Source organism: Petromyzon marinus, chromosome 53, assembly GCF_048934315.1.
Source record: "Petromyzon marinus isolate PM22_M1 ecotype Great Lakes invasive population chromosome 53, UKy_Petmar_22M1.pri1.0, whole genome shotgun sequence".
In the NCBI taxonomy this organism is placed as follows: domain Eukaryota; kingdom Metazoa; phylum Chordata; class Hyperoartia; order Petromyzontiformes; family Petromyzontidae; genus Petromyzon; species Petromyzon marinus.
Genome location: NC_133719.1, coordinates 9,546,259 through 9,564,931, shown reverse-complemented (window position 1 = coordinate 9,564,931; position 18,673 = coordinate 9,546,259). Strand labels below are relative to the sequence as shown.

The 18,673-nt window shown below is 47.8% G+C and overlaps 1 protein-coding gene across 1 annotated transcript in view; it reads right to left on the bottom strand.

The window, feature by feature from the left end:
• LOC116954021 (neurexin-1-beta-like) overlaps positions 1-18,673 on the bottom strand; it is a 558,784-nt gene that overhangs the window by 24,191 nt on the left and 515,920 nt on the right. Inside the window, exon 6 of the mRNA XM_032974412.2 lies at positions 4,272-4,350. Coding sequence (XP_032830303.1) covers positions 4,272-4,350 — 79 coding nt within the window. The remainder of the gene's footprint in view (positions 1-4,271; positions 4,351-18,673) is intronic.

Below are 18,673 nucleotides of genomic sequence, written 5' to 3'. Positions count from 1 at the left end.
CTATCATGAAGTATGGTAGAGCAGCTCCCATAACTGCCATGGCCGACACGGCGAGGGGAGGTCTTCATCCAGCAGTGGATGGACAGAGGGTTGCGATTATCATTAACGCACTCATCATCTCTATCATAAATGCCCACCGGTAATCCGGCAGCTGTTGAGCCAGAGACCAAAATGAGCTCGTGTAATTACGGTGCCAAACAGATGTGTGCGTGATTTTGTGCCAAATGTGGGCTTGGCATATTGTTTTGACTGCCAATTTGACAAAAACAGGAGGAGGCATCGGCCGACGACGGAGGGATACCCAGCAGTAGCTGTGGTCTCATTAAGTGACGCGTGATTATTCGCGTGAACTTCACTCATTGACTCTTCCTCCCATGCGATGGACCCCCCCTCCCGCCCCCCCCCAGGTCTTCTCATCGACAGCTCGCACTCTGCCCAGACACTTTTGAACGTTGCAATGCTATTGGGGGATTGTGCGTTGTCCTGCCGTGATCTGGGACTGTTGTTTTTGTTGATTTGCTGCCTTTCCCGAGCTTTGCATTTATTGTTGAAACATGGGCAGGAAATTGTCTACCTTTGCAATTTGTCCTTATATGGTTTATCTATATGTCACTTAGTGACTTGCTTTCTTTTCCTATGTTTTGTACTCCTATCGTGTGTTTTGTTTGTACTGTTTGTTGTTGTAACGTTCTGACCCTGTGCCTTGAGTGGACATCCGTGAAAAAGAACTTCACAGCTCATCGGATTGCCTCCTGCAGTCTAAATCAAGATTATTATTCGGATTCACTAGCACGACCGCTGCAGGACACAACGCTTCTCTGTCGGCATCTTCCCCTCACAACCACCCCACTCTCAAGTTCACTCTTCCTGTCGCCTCTTTTTTTCCAAGCTTCCAATTATACACCTTTGCTCAATTAAACATAAAACGCTTTAAGCCCTTATCTATTTCAACTTCCACTCATAGTGCCGTTTGTTTGCTCGCAGCTCGACGATTCTGGGCCTTGTTTGGGGTCTGTGATCAGCAACGGTGTTACACAACTAGAGGAGATAATCGATTATCCCGGCGGCTTCGGAGAGGGCAAGCCGGATTTCCAAAAACGCCGGATAATCTCCAATCATCATGATTTAAAATAGATTATTTTTGCACATTCTTGGATGACATTATGTTTTTGCGTGTTTTCAATCTAGTTTAATTGGCACACACAATCATACAAATAGACATTAAATAACCTTTTAAAAGTGACTGTATTTACTGTACTTACCACTCCAATCGCGAAGACTCTGCATGGGGCAATGTGTACATACGTGCGGTATTTTCATTGTTTAAGTTATATGTAGTGCATGATGTACTCTATATAATATTTGACGTTGAAATCAACCACAGCTATTTTTTTTTGTCACCCACACGGTGCCAATAGCCGGACTGGGCACAGCTTTTGGAGCGGTTTTGCCGGTCCGGGACCGCCGGATAATGTTGGAGGCCAGAAAATCGCGCAGTGCCGGATAATCGATGATCAACTGCATACCCCTAACATAAAAGAAATACTCAATATTTCACCGCCAATATCCACAACTGATTTATATTTCGTTCCGATGTGTGCATTTCCTCCTACGCCCGCCATTAACATATATACGGCACGAACATTCAAAACGATTCCGTAAAGGGCATATCTCTCAGATGCTGTGCGTTTAGCAGATGCCGAGCAGTTTGGGAGTGGAGCGTGAATTGGCAGCCTTGCGGCAGACAGCCTCTGCGCTCCCATCGCACAAGTGCCAGGGTAGGGTGCAGCAGGAACACACACACACACGGGGGACGCTCGCTCTCTGTCTGTCTTCCCTATAAACTGCTTGTTCTTCTATTTCTCTTTTTTTACACCCAGAGAGAGAGAGCAAGAGAGAGATGATTTCACTTTTGTTTGAAGAACAATAAACGTCTCAAGTGGCACGAATCAGTGAGGATTGGATGTCACGTAAAAAAACTTACCCCCACCACCCCCTCCCCCCCCCAAATACATTTATTTTTGCTCGTTGAATAATATTTGCACTGGCGCTCAAGGCGGGGAAAGTTACGGCGGGTCACATGAAACAATAAAGCATCGAGCCCACCCCAGGAGATCTTATTGTGCCTTTTCCTCCTGCGAAATAGAGGATGACATGAAGGGCCTCCGGATCAATCCCTTCAAATACAGCGGCGGATCTTTTTTTGCGAAAAACATTTTCTTTGCAGGAATAATGAGAGAGAGAGAGAGAAAAAAAACACCGTGGCAAACGAAGAAAGATAATATTTTTTTGTTAACTTAACAACAACAACAACAAACAAAACCACCACCCCTCTTGCCATTTTGTCAATAAGCATTCATTACTTTTTCGCGAGGCAACGCGGGGGATTGGAGCGCTATGTACCAGGGGGTGGGGGGTGGGGTGACGACTTTGCTCGAGAGGGGGCATCGTCGTGGGGGGTTTCGCGGCTTGAAACCCCCCACGGCCGTGCTGGTTCGGACAAATCTCGCAAAATTTGTATCGACCGTAAAACGCGCCACCGTCTGCTCCACAGCACACGTTCAAACACCAAGTTTGATGCAATTCGATAACTAAACAAACACACCAAAAAAAGATTAGCCACGTGGTTTTTGCCGGCGTCAAGATCCAAATTTTGCCGAACCTAACATGAGGAAATATAAAAGCAAAGATCGCCCACCTATGGCAAAACTATTGCAAACCGAACCACGTGCTATATCCATTGCGCTGCAATACATGGCACAGTTACAAAATGCACTCATGATTTGATTTGTTTGTCAGTAACTGCGTGCGTTCCGTGGGTCTTTGTCTTGGCGTATAATTATGATCTTGGCCAAGTCTGGCTGCTGATTGTTGTACGGTGCGCGTTGCGCTAAATCTGCACACTGGATATAACCGCACGCTCGGGGTGGAACGAGTAACCCCTCCACCGCCTCCCGCAAAATATCTCCCCGCCCGGCACAACACATCAAGTGTACCTCTCGCGACGGCCATGGCGACTACTCTCACATGCCTTACTCAAGTCAACGAACCACCTCGAAGACGTTTGCTGATAAATTACGCCCTTCGGACCGTGCGTGCCGTGAGCTGAAGAATCCTCCTTTCCATCAGCGGGGTGATGCCTCGTTCACGAACGCAATGCTCTCAACGCGCCCGATGCCACGGCATCGGAATTAGGGAAACGCGGCGCAGACCTTGACACTCGCAACGTTGTCACACGCCAGGAGCAACCATTTAGGATTTCAGTGCGTTTTACCCAAACGTTCTTGCATCGCAGGATTTGGCGCTGTTACACAACCCCCGCCCCCATGACATTTCACCACCCGTCTCTAATACGACTGGCGTCGGTCTCGTAGTTCTGTTACCGTGGAATCGCCCGTATGCTCGCAAGCTTCCAGAGGGCTTGCAACACATGGCGCGGCAGGTGTGTTCGGTGTGACGGCACGCGCCTCCTCCTTGTGATTGGAGCAGCCACGTGACTTCCGAGATATCCCCGCCGCGCATCAACAACAGCAAGCACCGCGCACAAAGGCAAAGATCGCCCGTGTAGCCTACACAAGACTGCTGGCGCACGTGCTGTCAGGCAACACGTATACAACTGTAAAAAAAAATCATGTTTATTTGACCAGTTAAGGCCCACTGAGCTGTGTAGCTCTTTTTCAGATGCGACCTGGCCACAAATGATAGCTCAACAAAGTGGCTTATCACGTGGACATGTCTAGCAACCTAATACTCTAAAACGCGTGATGTTGATTCTAAATGTGGAGGGGAAAAACCGGGACACCCGGAGAAAAATCCACGCGACCACGGGGAAAGAGAAACGCTTAAACAGGCGTCAGCATCGGGATCGAACCCACGACCTCCTGCACACCAGGCGAGGTCATTTTTTTTAAAAGTGTAATATTTTGACAAGCACGCGGTGCAAGTCACAAACCGTAACAAAGTTGTGGTGGTGGTGGGGGGAGTACAGAAATGTCGCAGAACAAAGACGGAACTGAGTGCTCCTGGGTGCTGGGAAGGGGAGGTGATTGGCCTCTCTGCCCCACTCACGCAGGGACCGTGAGTGGCAGCGTAGTTGTGTTTATTCTTTAACATGGGGAAGGGGAAGGCCAAGGGAGAGGAGCGAAAGTGAAGGGAACAAAAGTGGTGGCGGGGAGGAAGGGGGACCAGGCGAGGGAGTTCACGTCTCACCGCCGCGAGGTTATCACGGCGCATGCGCTGGGGCGGGTGGTGTGGCGAGCACCACGTCTCACCTGAGCTGGGCTGACACTCTTCAAGGTCCTCGTCGTCAGAGGGGCACTCGGCTGAAGAGACCACCACGTCGTCTGTAATCTGGGATCGTGGGAGGTGACAAGAGACAATGGCCATGAGCGGATGAGTCAAAGTGGAGTGTTCACGTGTGAATGATTGTGTGCGCTGCACAAACAATAATTACAAGGCCTTCTTTGCGTAGGATTTCGCAGCTGCGCTGGACGGCACTCCGGCGTGTCTTCGGGGTATAGCGCGTGTTGTCCGACGTTTCGCTCTACGTTCCGGAAGCTTCTTCAGGAAATACATTCGGGAAAGCCTCGCTGATTTTTTTTAAGAACTACTTTGTTTCGTAAGAGTTTAATTATGAATGTATGTCTCGTGGGAAGAAAGCAGATTATCTGGAAAAAGCCAGCGCCTATGAGGGGGTAACACCTAAAGCCACGCACGGATACGTTGAAGAATTCCATTACTGTGCTGCCATCTGCTTGAAAACATTAGCGGGGGGGGGGGGGGGGCGGGTGCAGCAGCTCATGGGAGGTGAGAAGATAGCCACGTGGAGTCTATTACTGGACCGAGCTGCGACGTTTCACGAACAACGGTGCTGCGTTATGACCGCGCGGCGGCTCCTCTCCGGTGCGTCTTTGCCGGGCTCGTGCCACGCGTTGCCCCGGCTGGACGCCCGACGATTCCCCTCCGCTGCGTGCTGGGCACCTTCCTTCAGGAGCCGAGCGGAATGCTCGGCGCGAAACGTCGGGCGCGGTGCTGGACAACACGAGGCACGGACCCGGCAGCTCATCCCAGAGCTAAGCTCTGGTGCTTTCTAAGAATCGGGGTTGTTTTTTTTTTGGCCTTTCCTCCCCCCCCCAACATAGTTTGTGATCCAGCTTTGGGGTAAGAGGTGGTTGGAAGGGTTTATTTTTGTTCAGTGGGTAATGAGTTGGGAACGTTCTTTGAGATTATTTAGGTTTGTTTTGGTGGTTTAATGTCCAAATGATGGGCCACTTTGTTGAGCTATCATTTGTGGCCAGTGGGCTTTGCCTGCAGGCAGGATGGGGATGGTTTAGTTGTATATGTTTGTGTGTTGGATGATTTGTTTACCTGCCTTGTACTTTGCCCTACTATCGTGTCTGTGTACTGTTTGTTGTTGTAACGTTCTTACCCTGTGCCCCTACTGGACATCTCGAAAAAATATGGTTTAATAGCTCATCAGATTCCTGCAGTATAAATACATATTCTGATTCTGGGTTATGATCTCGCCCTGCCTCCTGTGTGTCTCCAGTAGCAGCAAGCGTAGCTTCCGTTTGCCTGTTGCATGCCCACTGGAGGCATCCGGCCTCATTTATTAAAACAAAATTTAACCGGGCAATAAAAACAAATCTCCCGCGTCGCTGCCCCTTTTAATTGCATGGATGTGGTGGCGCAATCGCGCATCTTCATGACTGATTTGCGGGTTTCAATAAAAATCATCTTACAACCTACAGCGCACACACGCACTCGACTTTAACGCACACACACACAAAATTACCGTTGGTACACACCAACTTCGATTTCTTTACGACAAATGAAGATACAACTATCTTCTTCCATTATATCCGATTTTCACTGCTGGGGATCACGTAGAACGATGCAAGGCCGTGTTGCACGCCCCAACGCACTTCAACACTCGCCACTTTGCTAATCCACTGCACTCAGAGCCAGCCTTAAGACTTTCTCTCCAACGTCCAGTGCTGTCGGAGTGGTTTCGCGGTGTCTTTTCTCAAGCAATTCGCGTTTTATTCCTGGTTGAATTGTGCGAAATAGTTTTTGATTGCATCTTACCGGGTATCCATTGAACGATTTTGTTCAAAAGAGTGCTGCTTTACACAATATATATTTGTGGGTGAAATCAACAGGCTTGATAACGCCCTTCCGACTATCGCATCCATTGTACGATCGTGATAAAAACAAACTGTTGAAGCTTTTACGAACAAATTAGGACAGCGAATGAGAGAAAGACACACGGTTAAGATATACCCATGATGGATGCCGTTCAATCACCGCTAACTCGACATCAGCAGGCTACTGTAAACACAAATAACAACACAAATCAAAGAACACGACTCGTTCGAACATGACGCACAAAGCGCACGGAGCGTGTGATGGATTCCGTCCAATCACAGGCAACTCTTAAATCAGGCAGAGCACGTGACTAATGTAATCCAATCACATGCTGAGCTTATCAGCACGCTGCTGCGAACAACAATGGCGTAACATCGTAGTGCACCGATGCCAGGCGTGGCAGTTAGAACAAAATATTTGGGTTGGGAAGATCGAATATAAATTACACTTACTCCCCTTGATAAAAAAATATGTTAATTTAAATGAACTTCACGGTAACCCCCCGCTGTCTGAGAGTGACTGGTGACCATGCTGAGACCATCGAACCGCCACTGCACTTCCGACTTTTATATATATGTAAAAAGTCACACAACCGCCCAGACATCCGATGAATTTGTTACGATTTCTGGACCGTGACCGGATGTGTAAGCGAGACTTAAGACGTTTTTTTATGACGTCTCGTGGTTTTGCCCATCTCTCGTCCCCTGTAAGTTTTGTTCCCTCCATTAAACCTCGCGCACGGTCAACAACAACAACTTCCCTTCCACGAGCCGTGCAGAACCACCACCAACACCGGATTAGGATGCTCGCGCACGCAATCCATCAGGGTGTAACGTCAACACGGGAATGGATTTTAGTCGGCGATTCGACGCGTCGTTTCCATGCATACTTGCGGGACATGGGGTTCCGTGATGAAAAAAAAATACAATTTGTACAGCGGTGGCCAGTAATTGCGGGCTCCAATTACAGTCACAATTGTTGCGACGCCGCAGAAAGAATCGTGAGAGATGGCAGCGGCATAGAGAGGGCCTTCATCCAGCAGTGGATTGACCACGGCTGATGACGACGATGGCGGTGACTGCAAATGATCAAATGCAACTATTATGAGCGTAATTAACCCCCAAGTCTGCAAACTACAACACAGCCTGGTTTAATCAAGGACATCTGCGTGGATTCCATCCTGACTTTTCAGTGGTGCTGGCTCATTGCTCCAAATCCAGTAATGTGAACCTCCTGAGAGACCAACAGAGAGTGGGACAGAGCGAGAGAGTGAGCGAGCGAGCGAGACAGAGATAACGAGCAAGAGCAATAGACACAGCAGAAAAGCGAGGGCCAGAGAGAGAGAGAAAGGGTGAGCGTGAGAGTGAGAAAAGTGAGCAAGAGAGAAAGTGAGTCAGAGAGTGAGCAAGAAGAGGCTAGAGATAACAAGCGATAGAGTGAGAGAGAGAGAAAGGGACAAATAGATAGCAAGCGTGAGAACAAGCTCGAGAGAGAGGTAGTGAGAGAGAGAGAGCGAGTGAGAGATAGGCAAGCAGAAACCTGAACTTGAACTCATGAAATCCAGCTTGACAGCTCATTGCTCTGACACCTACACCCTGGAGCTCACCGAGCCACCCACTCAGGATACTCCAGTACGAGCTGCAATTCAGTTGCCGTGTTCACAGCGCCAGGCCCGCACCGTTGGGACTCCCTTGCTCTGTGCGTGTGTGTGCGTGCGCGCCGTGGGGAGCGGTAGCATAGCGGATCCGGTCACCCGAGTTCGATTCCCGCTCAATGGCCAACATCGGTGACGAATATCTGAGTACCTGGGTGTAAACATCGCCACTGGGGAGACAAAGGCGGCCGGGTGTGATGCTGGCCACCCACCCCCTCGTCTGCCATGCCAGCCTTCATAGGTGCTCGCAAAGAGCACTTGCCCCAACAGTCTAATAAGGTTATACGGGGGGATCTTTGTCTTTGTTTTAGCGCGCGTGTGTGTGTGTGTTGGAGCGAGCATTTTCTCTTGCAATTGTTATTGCACTCTGTGTGTATGTGCACGGCAGTGGGCGACAAGGGTCTAGGGCTAACAGTCCAGAGATCAATGGGTGCACCAGGTCGTGGGAATTAATAGTTTATTTGTCCCCGTGTTTGTCACATATATTTTGGGTCTGAACCCCACCCCGAAGGTTAGGTTTTTATTTATTACTTTCAGGGTCTTGAACAGACGTGTGATCGATCGTGGCTTAAAAACTCAGGAACGGTTCGCCATTCCAAAAATAATGTCATCCCCCGGTGAGGAGAAAGACGGCGAGAGGATTTAGTTGAACAGGAACTCTGAACGGTTGGGTCCTGTTCCAGAAAAGAGTCTCTGCAATGCGCTGTGAAATCACATCCCCCACGACCCGCACGGCGTGGGGAGGCCCTCATCTAGCAGCTGATTGACAAAAGGGCTGGACGTGTACACTTATTATACATGATTTATTATAAACGTACCTCCGATTAGCATGGGTGGCTTTGTACGGAGCGAAAGAAGTTCAACATGTATTATTTCATTTGGATACGCACCGAATTTGGGGTAAATCCGAAGGAAAAAATTCTCTGAAAATTCGGGCCTAGAAATTACATTTTCGTATTATCCGGAGGGAATGTTTTTTTTCGGATTTATACGAAAATGTGGCATCGCTTGATTTTGTCACGCGCTCTCCATCCCTGACCTTCGTTGGCACGTAGACTATGCTGCATTTGCACATCAAAATAAATCCGAACAATTCGAAAATAAGTTTCCAAATTGCCTTTTAAAATTTCATAACCCGCCCCCGCGAAAGCCACCCCTGTCATCATCGCGAGCCACGGTCAATCCACCGCCACTTCCCGATAAATCAATGGTAGCTTCCCGATAAATCGCAGACGTGGCGAGCGCGTGTGTACCAGCGTGTGTACGCACCGCGGGCGCTCGTGAAACTGCATCGCTGGAAATGTGCAGAGCTAAACACCTGCGGGCGAAGAATAAGGCGCGGCTTGCCAGACACACGTCTGAATGACTGGCGGGGGCCCGGATGCATGGAAACACGCACCTATGGGGAGGGCTTGTTTACCAGACCTGGCCACCCATACGTAACGCACGGTTCATTTTGCATGCAGCCTGTGTTTGGTGGACCTCAAGTAATTTTTGGGTAACATAAAAGAGGCATTTCTTTCAAACGCCGTTCGCATTCATTTTATATGCAGAGTGGGCCTTGACGCAACGCGTCACAAAAAACAGGAATTATTTGGCTGAAGGTCAACAACAGTGGTGGGGCTAACAGCCCAGGAATTGAACGTATTGGAGAGAGATCGTCCTACGAGGAGATACAGCTGGGTGGATCATGGCTTCGGGCGATTGTGACAGATGGGGAATGCCTTGCGGTGACCTTAATCCAGCAGTAAATGCAACCATGGCTGACGATGATAAATACATTAGATTTTACCAATGCAGTAATGATATGATGAATCGCAAGGGAGAGACATGCGCATATCAGTAATCGATGATATTCAGGAATACAATTGTTTGTTCCAGTGGTTTCAGGGGCCTTGCCGCTGTTGGTGATAAATCATCAAAGTGATGGGAGTTACCCACACCTCACCCCACCACGCGCGGCTCGCCGATCGACTGGCTGCAGCGTGCACCCAATGCCACCGCTGCGTGAACTCGGGGCGGTGCGGTGGATTTACGCAGACATTGCCCATTCATTTCTTTTTTTGTGCAACCGTCGCTTCAGCAGATCAAATTGAACGGGCGAAACTCTGGGGTCGCAAGCGCAGCGTGCCCAACCGCGGCACAGCCGTGCTTCTTGTCACCCCGAATCGTGTGGCCGCGATTGTGATCGTAACCCTAAACGCTAGCCCTGAACCTCACGAACGCTGTCACTAGACGGTACAGCCTGTGGGAGTCTTCCGATCGTTCAAGACAATTTGGTGACGGCTGTTTGGCCGATTCAGACTCCGGCAGCGCGGGGGCAATTGACCGCGCTTCTTTTTCATGGTTGGGGGCGGGGAGGGAAAGAAAAACCCAACAGACAGACAGAAAGCTAGCCACAAACTAGACAAAGTAACGGAATAGACTTTGGCGCAATATCACTTAGCGTCCCTCCGGCCAAACCGTAGCAGCGACACTCGAACTGTGTCGGCATCTTGGCAAGCCAAGTTGAAAGGTGGCAATTATAGCAAGGGAATTGCGGTTGCAGTCATTGAACATCGCGGTCACTTCACCTCCACGAGGCATTATCTCGTTCCATTTGACCGTGGTTCATAATTTGAATATTCCCCTCCCCCCCACTCGTCCACCGTCCCCCCTTTATGTAATGTTTTATTTAATGCAGTACTAAAAGTAAAAACACCCGACGTGTACATTTTGATATTTTTTTTCCTCCCCTCAACGTGTTGCATGTTTCGTCCGTTTTTTTTTGGTGTTGTTGCAAACACTGCAACGGTGTCTTTAGGTGATAACAATAGCCGCCTTAACACCACGCTTATAGCCACTCAGACAAACCACTTCCATTACCTCACATGTTAGCATAATAATTCTATCGCTTGCCCCGCGTGAGATATTAACCGCTGAAAATGCATTAAAATTCAAGAGCGTAACGCTTGCTGGGGAGGTTTTTTTTTTTTGGGTACGAAATCTGCAACGGGACGAGATAGCGCTTATGCTCGGAGGAATATGGGGGCCGCGCGCGCGTTTCCACCCCCAGTCCGTGATGAATGCGCGGCCCCACTTTGTTATTAAAAGTTCCCAACCCCCCGCTCGCAGCAGACGCTTAATTTAATTTTGCGCTCGCCGCGTCGAAAGTGACTTTCAATTGGCCCGCGCGGCGATTTCGCACGCCGTCGTCGGCGCCACGCTCGATCCGCCGCTGGATGAAGGCCGGCACGCGCGTGTGCCCGGGCGTGCGTGCGTGCGTATGTGCGTTGTACTTCTTCCGCACCGTACGTAGCCAACCGTGCTCGTCGGAGGTGCGGGAGAAGGACAACAACACTAAAGACGACACTTCAAAAAAGTCCACCAAGCGCCATCGCTGCTCAGCGCTCCGTCTCCCCTGGCAGACGTGCAATCGGATGCGTTCCACTCATCGGCTGCCACTCTCCCGTTATCCCTGACCACCGGCCAACGCACCTCCTAGCCGTGACGTGTCCTGCCCATGCCCACGTTTAAGGGGCGCCACGGTGGCTATGAGATGTTAACTCCCTCGCCTGGGTTCGATCCCGACTCTGACGCCTGCTGTATATTTGGAGTTTACGTGTCTCTCTCTCTCTCTCCCCGCGGTCGCGTGGGGTTTTCCCCTCCACATTTAGAAACGTGCGTTTCGAGTATTTGGCTGCTATGAATTTCCACATGATAAGCCACTACGTCGAGCTATCGTTTGTGGCCAGGTCGCTTCTGAAAAAGAGAGCTACATAGCTCAGTGGGCCTTAGCTGGGTAAAATAAAAATAGTATAAAATTACTCTTTGGTTCTTTCGGTAAAGTCACGTAGGTATAAAATATAAAATAAATAAAATCACGACGTTTCGATTGCAACACAAGCAATCATCATCAGGTGTGAAAAGTACAGCAAATTTATCGTCGTGATTTAATTTATTTTATATTTTATACCTACGTGACTTTACCGAACGAACCAAAGAGTATGGATCCTTGCAGTCACGAAAACTTCAAATCTAGAATAGTATAAAATTGTTTTAAAATGTTTATTTTGAGTCATTAACCTGCAGACTTTGCATGACTTTGACTTTCTTTATACATGTATAAAAAATAAACTTCCTGCAGTGACCCATAACAGTCCCATAGGCATGAAACAATGAGTGGATTCATTGATGAAACATTTAATCTTATGCGAGCAATATTTGCATCGAAACGTTGCGCGTAAGAATTGCTAATTTAAAATGGAGGCAAATGATATGCTGAATATTCTCACCTCCGATTAGCACGGTTGGGTACATACAGTGCGAAAAAAACAACAAACATGCATACTGTCCATAGACGAACACTACCCATAGACCCAACACTGTCCATAGACTAACACTTACCCATAGACTCAACACTACCCATAGACTCAACACTACCCATAAACTCAACACTACCCATAGACTAACACTACCCATAAACTCAACACTACCCATAAACTCAACACTACCCATAGACCCAACACTGTCCATAGACTAACACTTACCCATAGGCTCAACACTACCCATAAACTCAACACTACCCATAGACTCAACACTACCCATAAACTCAACACTACCCATAAACTCAACACTACCCATAGACTCAACACTACCCATAAACTCAACACTACCCATAGACCCAACACTGTCCATAGACTAACACTTACCCATAGGCTCAACACTACCCATAAACTCAACACTACCCATAGACTCAACACTACCCATAAACTCAACACTACCCATAGACCCAACACTGTCCATAGACTAACACTTACCCATAGGCTCAACACTACCCATAAACTCAACACTACCCATAGACTAACACTACCCATAGACTCAACACTACCCATAGACGAACACTGTCCATAGACTAACACTTACCCATAGGCTCAACACTACCCATAAACTCAACACTACCCATAGACTAACACTACCCATAGACTCAACACTACCCATAGACTCAACACTACCCATAGACGAACACTACCCATAGACTCAACACTACCCATAGACTCAACACTGCCCATAGACTCAGCACTGCCCATGGACTCAACACTACCCATAGACTCAACACTGCCCATAGACTCAACACTACCCATAGACTCAACACTACCCATAGACTCAGCACTACCCATAGACTTAACACTACTCATAGACTCAACACTACCCATAGACCAACACTACCCATAGACTCAACACTACCCATAGACTCAACACTGCCCATAGACTCAACACTGCCCATAGACTCAACACTACCCATAGACTCAACACTGCCCATAGACTCAACACTACCCATAGACTCAACACTACCCATAGACTCAGCACTACCCATAGACTCAACACTACCCATAGACTCAACACTGCCCATAGACTCAACACTGCCCATAGACTCAACACTACCCATAGACTCAACACTGCCCATAGACTCAACACTACCCATAGACTCAACACTACCCATAGACTCAGCACTACCCATAGACTTAACACTACTCATAGACTCAACACTACCCATAGACCAACACTGCCCATAGACTCAACACTACCCATAGACTCAACACTGCCCATAGACTCAACACTGCCCATAGACTCAACACTACCCATAGACTCAGCACTACCCACAGACTCAACACTACCCATAGACTCAACACTGCCCATAGACTCAACACTGCCCATAGACTCAACACTACCCATAGACTCAGCACTACCCATAGACTCAACACTACCCATAGACTCAACACTACCCATAGACTCAGCACTACCCATAGACTCAACACTACTCATAGACTCAACACTACCCATAGACCAACACTACCCATAGACTCAACACTACCCATAGACTCAACACTGCCCATAGACTCAACACTGCCCATAGACTCAACACTACCCATAGACTCAACACTGCCCATAAACTCAACACTGCCCATAGACTCAACACTACCCACAGACTCAACACTGCCTATAGACTCAACACTGCCCATAGACTCAACACTACCCATAGACTCAACACTACCCATAGACTCAACACTGCCCATAGACTCAACACTGCCCATAGACTCAACACTACCCATAGACTCAACACTGCCCATAGACTCAACACTACCCATAGACTCAACACTACCCATAGACTCAGCACTACCCATAGACTCAACACTACCCATAGACTCAACACTGCCCATAGACTCAACACTGCCCATAGACTCAACACTACCCATAGACTCAACACTGCCCATAGACTCAACACTACCCATAGACTCAACACTACCCATAGACTCAGCACTACCCATAGACTTAACACTACTCATAGACTCAACACTACCCATAGACCAACACTGCCCATAGACTCAACACTACCCATAGACTCAACACTGCCCATAGACTCAACACTGCCCATAGACTCAACACTACCCATAGACTCAGCACTACCCACAGACTCAACACTACCCATAGACTCAACACTGCCCATAGACTCAACACTGCCCATAGACTCAACACTACCCATAGACTCAGCACTACCCATAGACTCAACACTACCCATAGACTCAACACTACCCATAGACTCAGCACTACCCATAGACTCAACACTACTCATAGACTCAACACTACCCATAGACCAACACTACCCATAGACTCAACACTACCCATAGACTCAACACTGCCCATAGACTCAACACTGCCCATAGACTCAACACTACCCATAGACTCAACACTGCCCATAAACTCAACACTGCCCATAGACTCAACACTACCCACAGACTCAACACTGCCTATAGACTCAACACTGCCCATAGACTCAACACTACCCATAGACTCAACACTACCCATAGACTCAACACTGCCCATAGACTCAACACTGCCCATAGACTCAACACTACCCATAGACTCAGCACTACCCACAGACTCAACACTACCCATAGACTCAACACTGCCCATAGACTCAACACTGCCCATAGACTCAACACTACCCATAGACTCAGCACTACCCATAGACTCAATACTGCCCATAGACTCAATACTACCCATAGACTCAGCACTGCCCATGGACTCAACACTACCCATAGACGCAATACTACCCATAGACTCAACAATACCCATAGACTCAACACTACCCATAGACTCAGCACTACCCATAGACTTAACACTACTCATAGACTCAACACTGCCCATAGACTCAACAATACCCATAGACTCAACACTACCCATAGACTCAGCACTACCCATAGACTTAACACTACTCATAGACTCAACACTACCCATAGACCAACACTACCCATAGACTCAACACTACCCATAGACTCAACACTGCCCATAGACTCAACACTGCCCATAGACTCAACACTACCCATAGACTCAACACTGCCCATAAACTCAACACTGCCCATAGACTCAACACTACCCATAGACTCAACACTGCCTATAGACTCAACACTGCCCATAGACTCAACACTACCCATAGACTCAGCACTACCCATAGACTCAACACTACCCATAGACTCAACACTACCCATAGACCCAACACTGTCCATAGACTAACACTTACCCATAGGCTCAACACTACCCATAAACTCAACACTACCCATAGACTCAACACTGCCCATAGACTCAACACTACCCATAGACTCAACACTGCCCATAGACTCAACACTGCCCATAGACTCAACACTACCCATAGACTCAGCACTACCCACAGACTCAACACTACCCATAGACTCAACACTGCCCATAGACTCAACACTGCCCATAGACTCAACACTACCCATAGACTCAGCACTACCCATAGACTCAACACTACCCATAGACTCAACACTACCCATAGACTCAGCACTACCCATAGACTCAACACTACTCATAGACTCAACACTACCCATAGACCAACACTACCCATAGACTCAACACTACCCATAGACTCAACACTGCCCATAGACTCAACACTGCCCATAGACTCAACACTACCCATAGACTCAACACTGCCCATAAACTCAACACTGCCCATAGACTCAACACTACCCATAGACTCAACACTGCCTATAGACTCAACACTGCCCATAGACTCAACACTACCCATAGACTCAACACTACCCATAGACTCAACACTGCCCATAGACTCAACACTGCCCATAGACTCAACACTACCCATAGACTCAGCACTACCCACAGACTCAACACTACCCATAGACTCAACACTGCCCATAGACTCAACACTGCCCATAGACTCAACACTACCCATAGACTCAGCACTACCCATAGACTCAATACTGCCCATAGACTCAATACTACCCATAGACTCAGCACTGCCCATGGACTCAACACTACCCATAGACTCAATACTACCCATAGACTCAACAATACCCATAGACTCAACACTACCCATAGACTCAGCACTACCCATAGACTTAACACTACTCATACACTCAACACTGCCCATAGACTCAACAATACCCATAGACTCAACACTACCCATAGACTCAGCACTACCCATAGACTTAACACTACTCATAGACTCAACACTACCCATAGACCAACACTACCCATAGACTCAACACTACCCATAGACTCAACACTGCCCATAGACTCAACACTGCCCATAGACTCAACACTACCCATAGACTCAACACTGCCCATAAACTCAACACTGCCCATAGACTCAACACTACCCATAGACTCAACACTGCCTATAGACTCAACACTGCCCATAGACTCAACACTACCCATAGACTCAGCACTACCCATAGACTCAACACTACCCATAGACTCAACACTACCCATAGACTCAACACTACCCATAGACTCAACACTACCCATAATCTCAATACTACCCATAGACTCAATACTGCCCATAGACTCAATACTACCCATAGACTCAACACTACCCATAGACTCAGCACTACCCTTAGACGCAATACTACCCATAGACTCAATACTACCCATAGACTCAGCACTACCCATAGACTTAACACTACTCATAGACTCAACACTACCCATAGACCAACACTACCCATAGACTCAACACTACCCATAGACTCAACACTACCCACAGACTCAACACTACCCATAGACTCAACACTGCCCATAGACTCAACACTGCCCATAGACTCAACACTACCCATAGACTCAGCACTACCCATAGACTCAACACTACCCATAGACTCAACACTACCCATAGACTCAGCACTACCCATAGACTCAACACTACCCATAGACTCAACACTACCCATAGACTCAGCACTACCCATAGACTCAACACTACTCATAGACTCAACACTACCCATAGACCAACACTACCCATAGACTCAACACTACCCATAGACTCAACACTGCCCATAGACTCAACACTGCCCATAGACTCAACACTACCCATAGACTCAACACTGCCCATAAACTCAACACTGCCCATAGACTCAACACTACCCATAGACTCAACACTGCCTATAGACTCAACACTGCCCATAGACTCAACACTACCCATAGACTCAACACTACCCATAGACTCAACACTGCCCATAGACTCAACACTGCCCATAGACTCAACACTACCCATAGACTCAGCACTACCCACAGACTCAACACTACCCATAGACTCAACACTGCCCATAGACTCAACACTGCCCATAGACTCAACACTACCCATAGACTCAGCACTACCCATAGACTCAATACTGCCCATAGACTCAATACTACCCATAGACTCAGCACTGCCCATGGACTCAACACTACCCATAGACTCAATACTACCCATAGACTCAACAATACCCATAGACTCAACACTACCCATAGACTCAGCACTACCCATAGACTTAACACTACTCATAGACTCAACACTGCCCATAGACTCAACAATACCCATAGACTCAACACTACCCATAGACTCAGCACTACCCATAGACTTAACACTACTCATAGACTCAACACTACCCATAGACCAACACTACCCATAGACTCAACACTACCCATAGACTCAACACTGCCCATAGACTCAACACTGCCCATAGACTCAACACTACCCATAGACTCAACACTGCCCATAAACTCAACACTGCCCATAGACTCAACACTACCCATAGACTCAACACTGCCTATAGACTCAACACTGCCCATAGACTCAACACTACCCATAGACTCAGCACTACCCATAGACTCAACACTACCCATAGACTCAACACTACCCATAGACTCAACACTACCCATAGACTCAACACTACCCATAGTCTCAATACTACCCATAGACTCAATACTGCCCATAGACTCAATACTACCCATAGACTCAACACTACCCATAGACTCAGCACTACCCTTAGACGCAATACTACCCATAGACTCAATACTACCCATAGACTCAGCACTACCCATAGACTCAACACTACCCATAGACTCAACACTGCCCATAGACTCAACACTACCCATAGACTCAACACTGCCCATAGACTCAACACTGCCCATAGACTCAACACTACCCATAGACTCAGCACTACCCACAGACTCAACACTACCCATAGACTCAACACTGCCCATAGACTCAACACTGCCCATAGACTCAACACTACCCATAGACTCAGCACTACCCATAGACTCAATACTGCCCATAGACTCAATACTACCCATAGACTCAGCACTGCCCATGGACTCAACACTACCCATAGACTCAATACTACCCATAGACTCAACAATACCCATAGACTCAACACTACCCATAGACTCAGCACTACCCATAGACTTAACACTACTCATAGACTCAACACTGCCCATAGACTCAACAATACCCATAGACTCAACACTACCCATAGACTCAGCACTACCCATAGACTTAACACTACTCATAGACTCAACACTACCCATAGACCAACACTACCCATA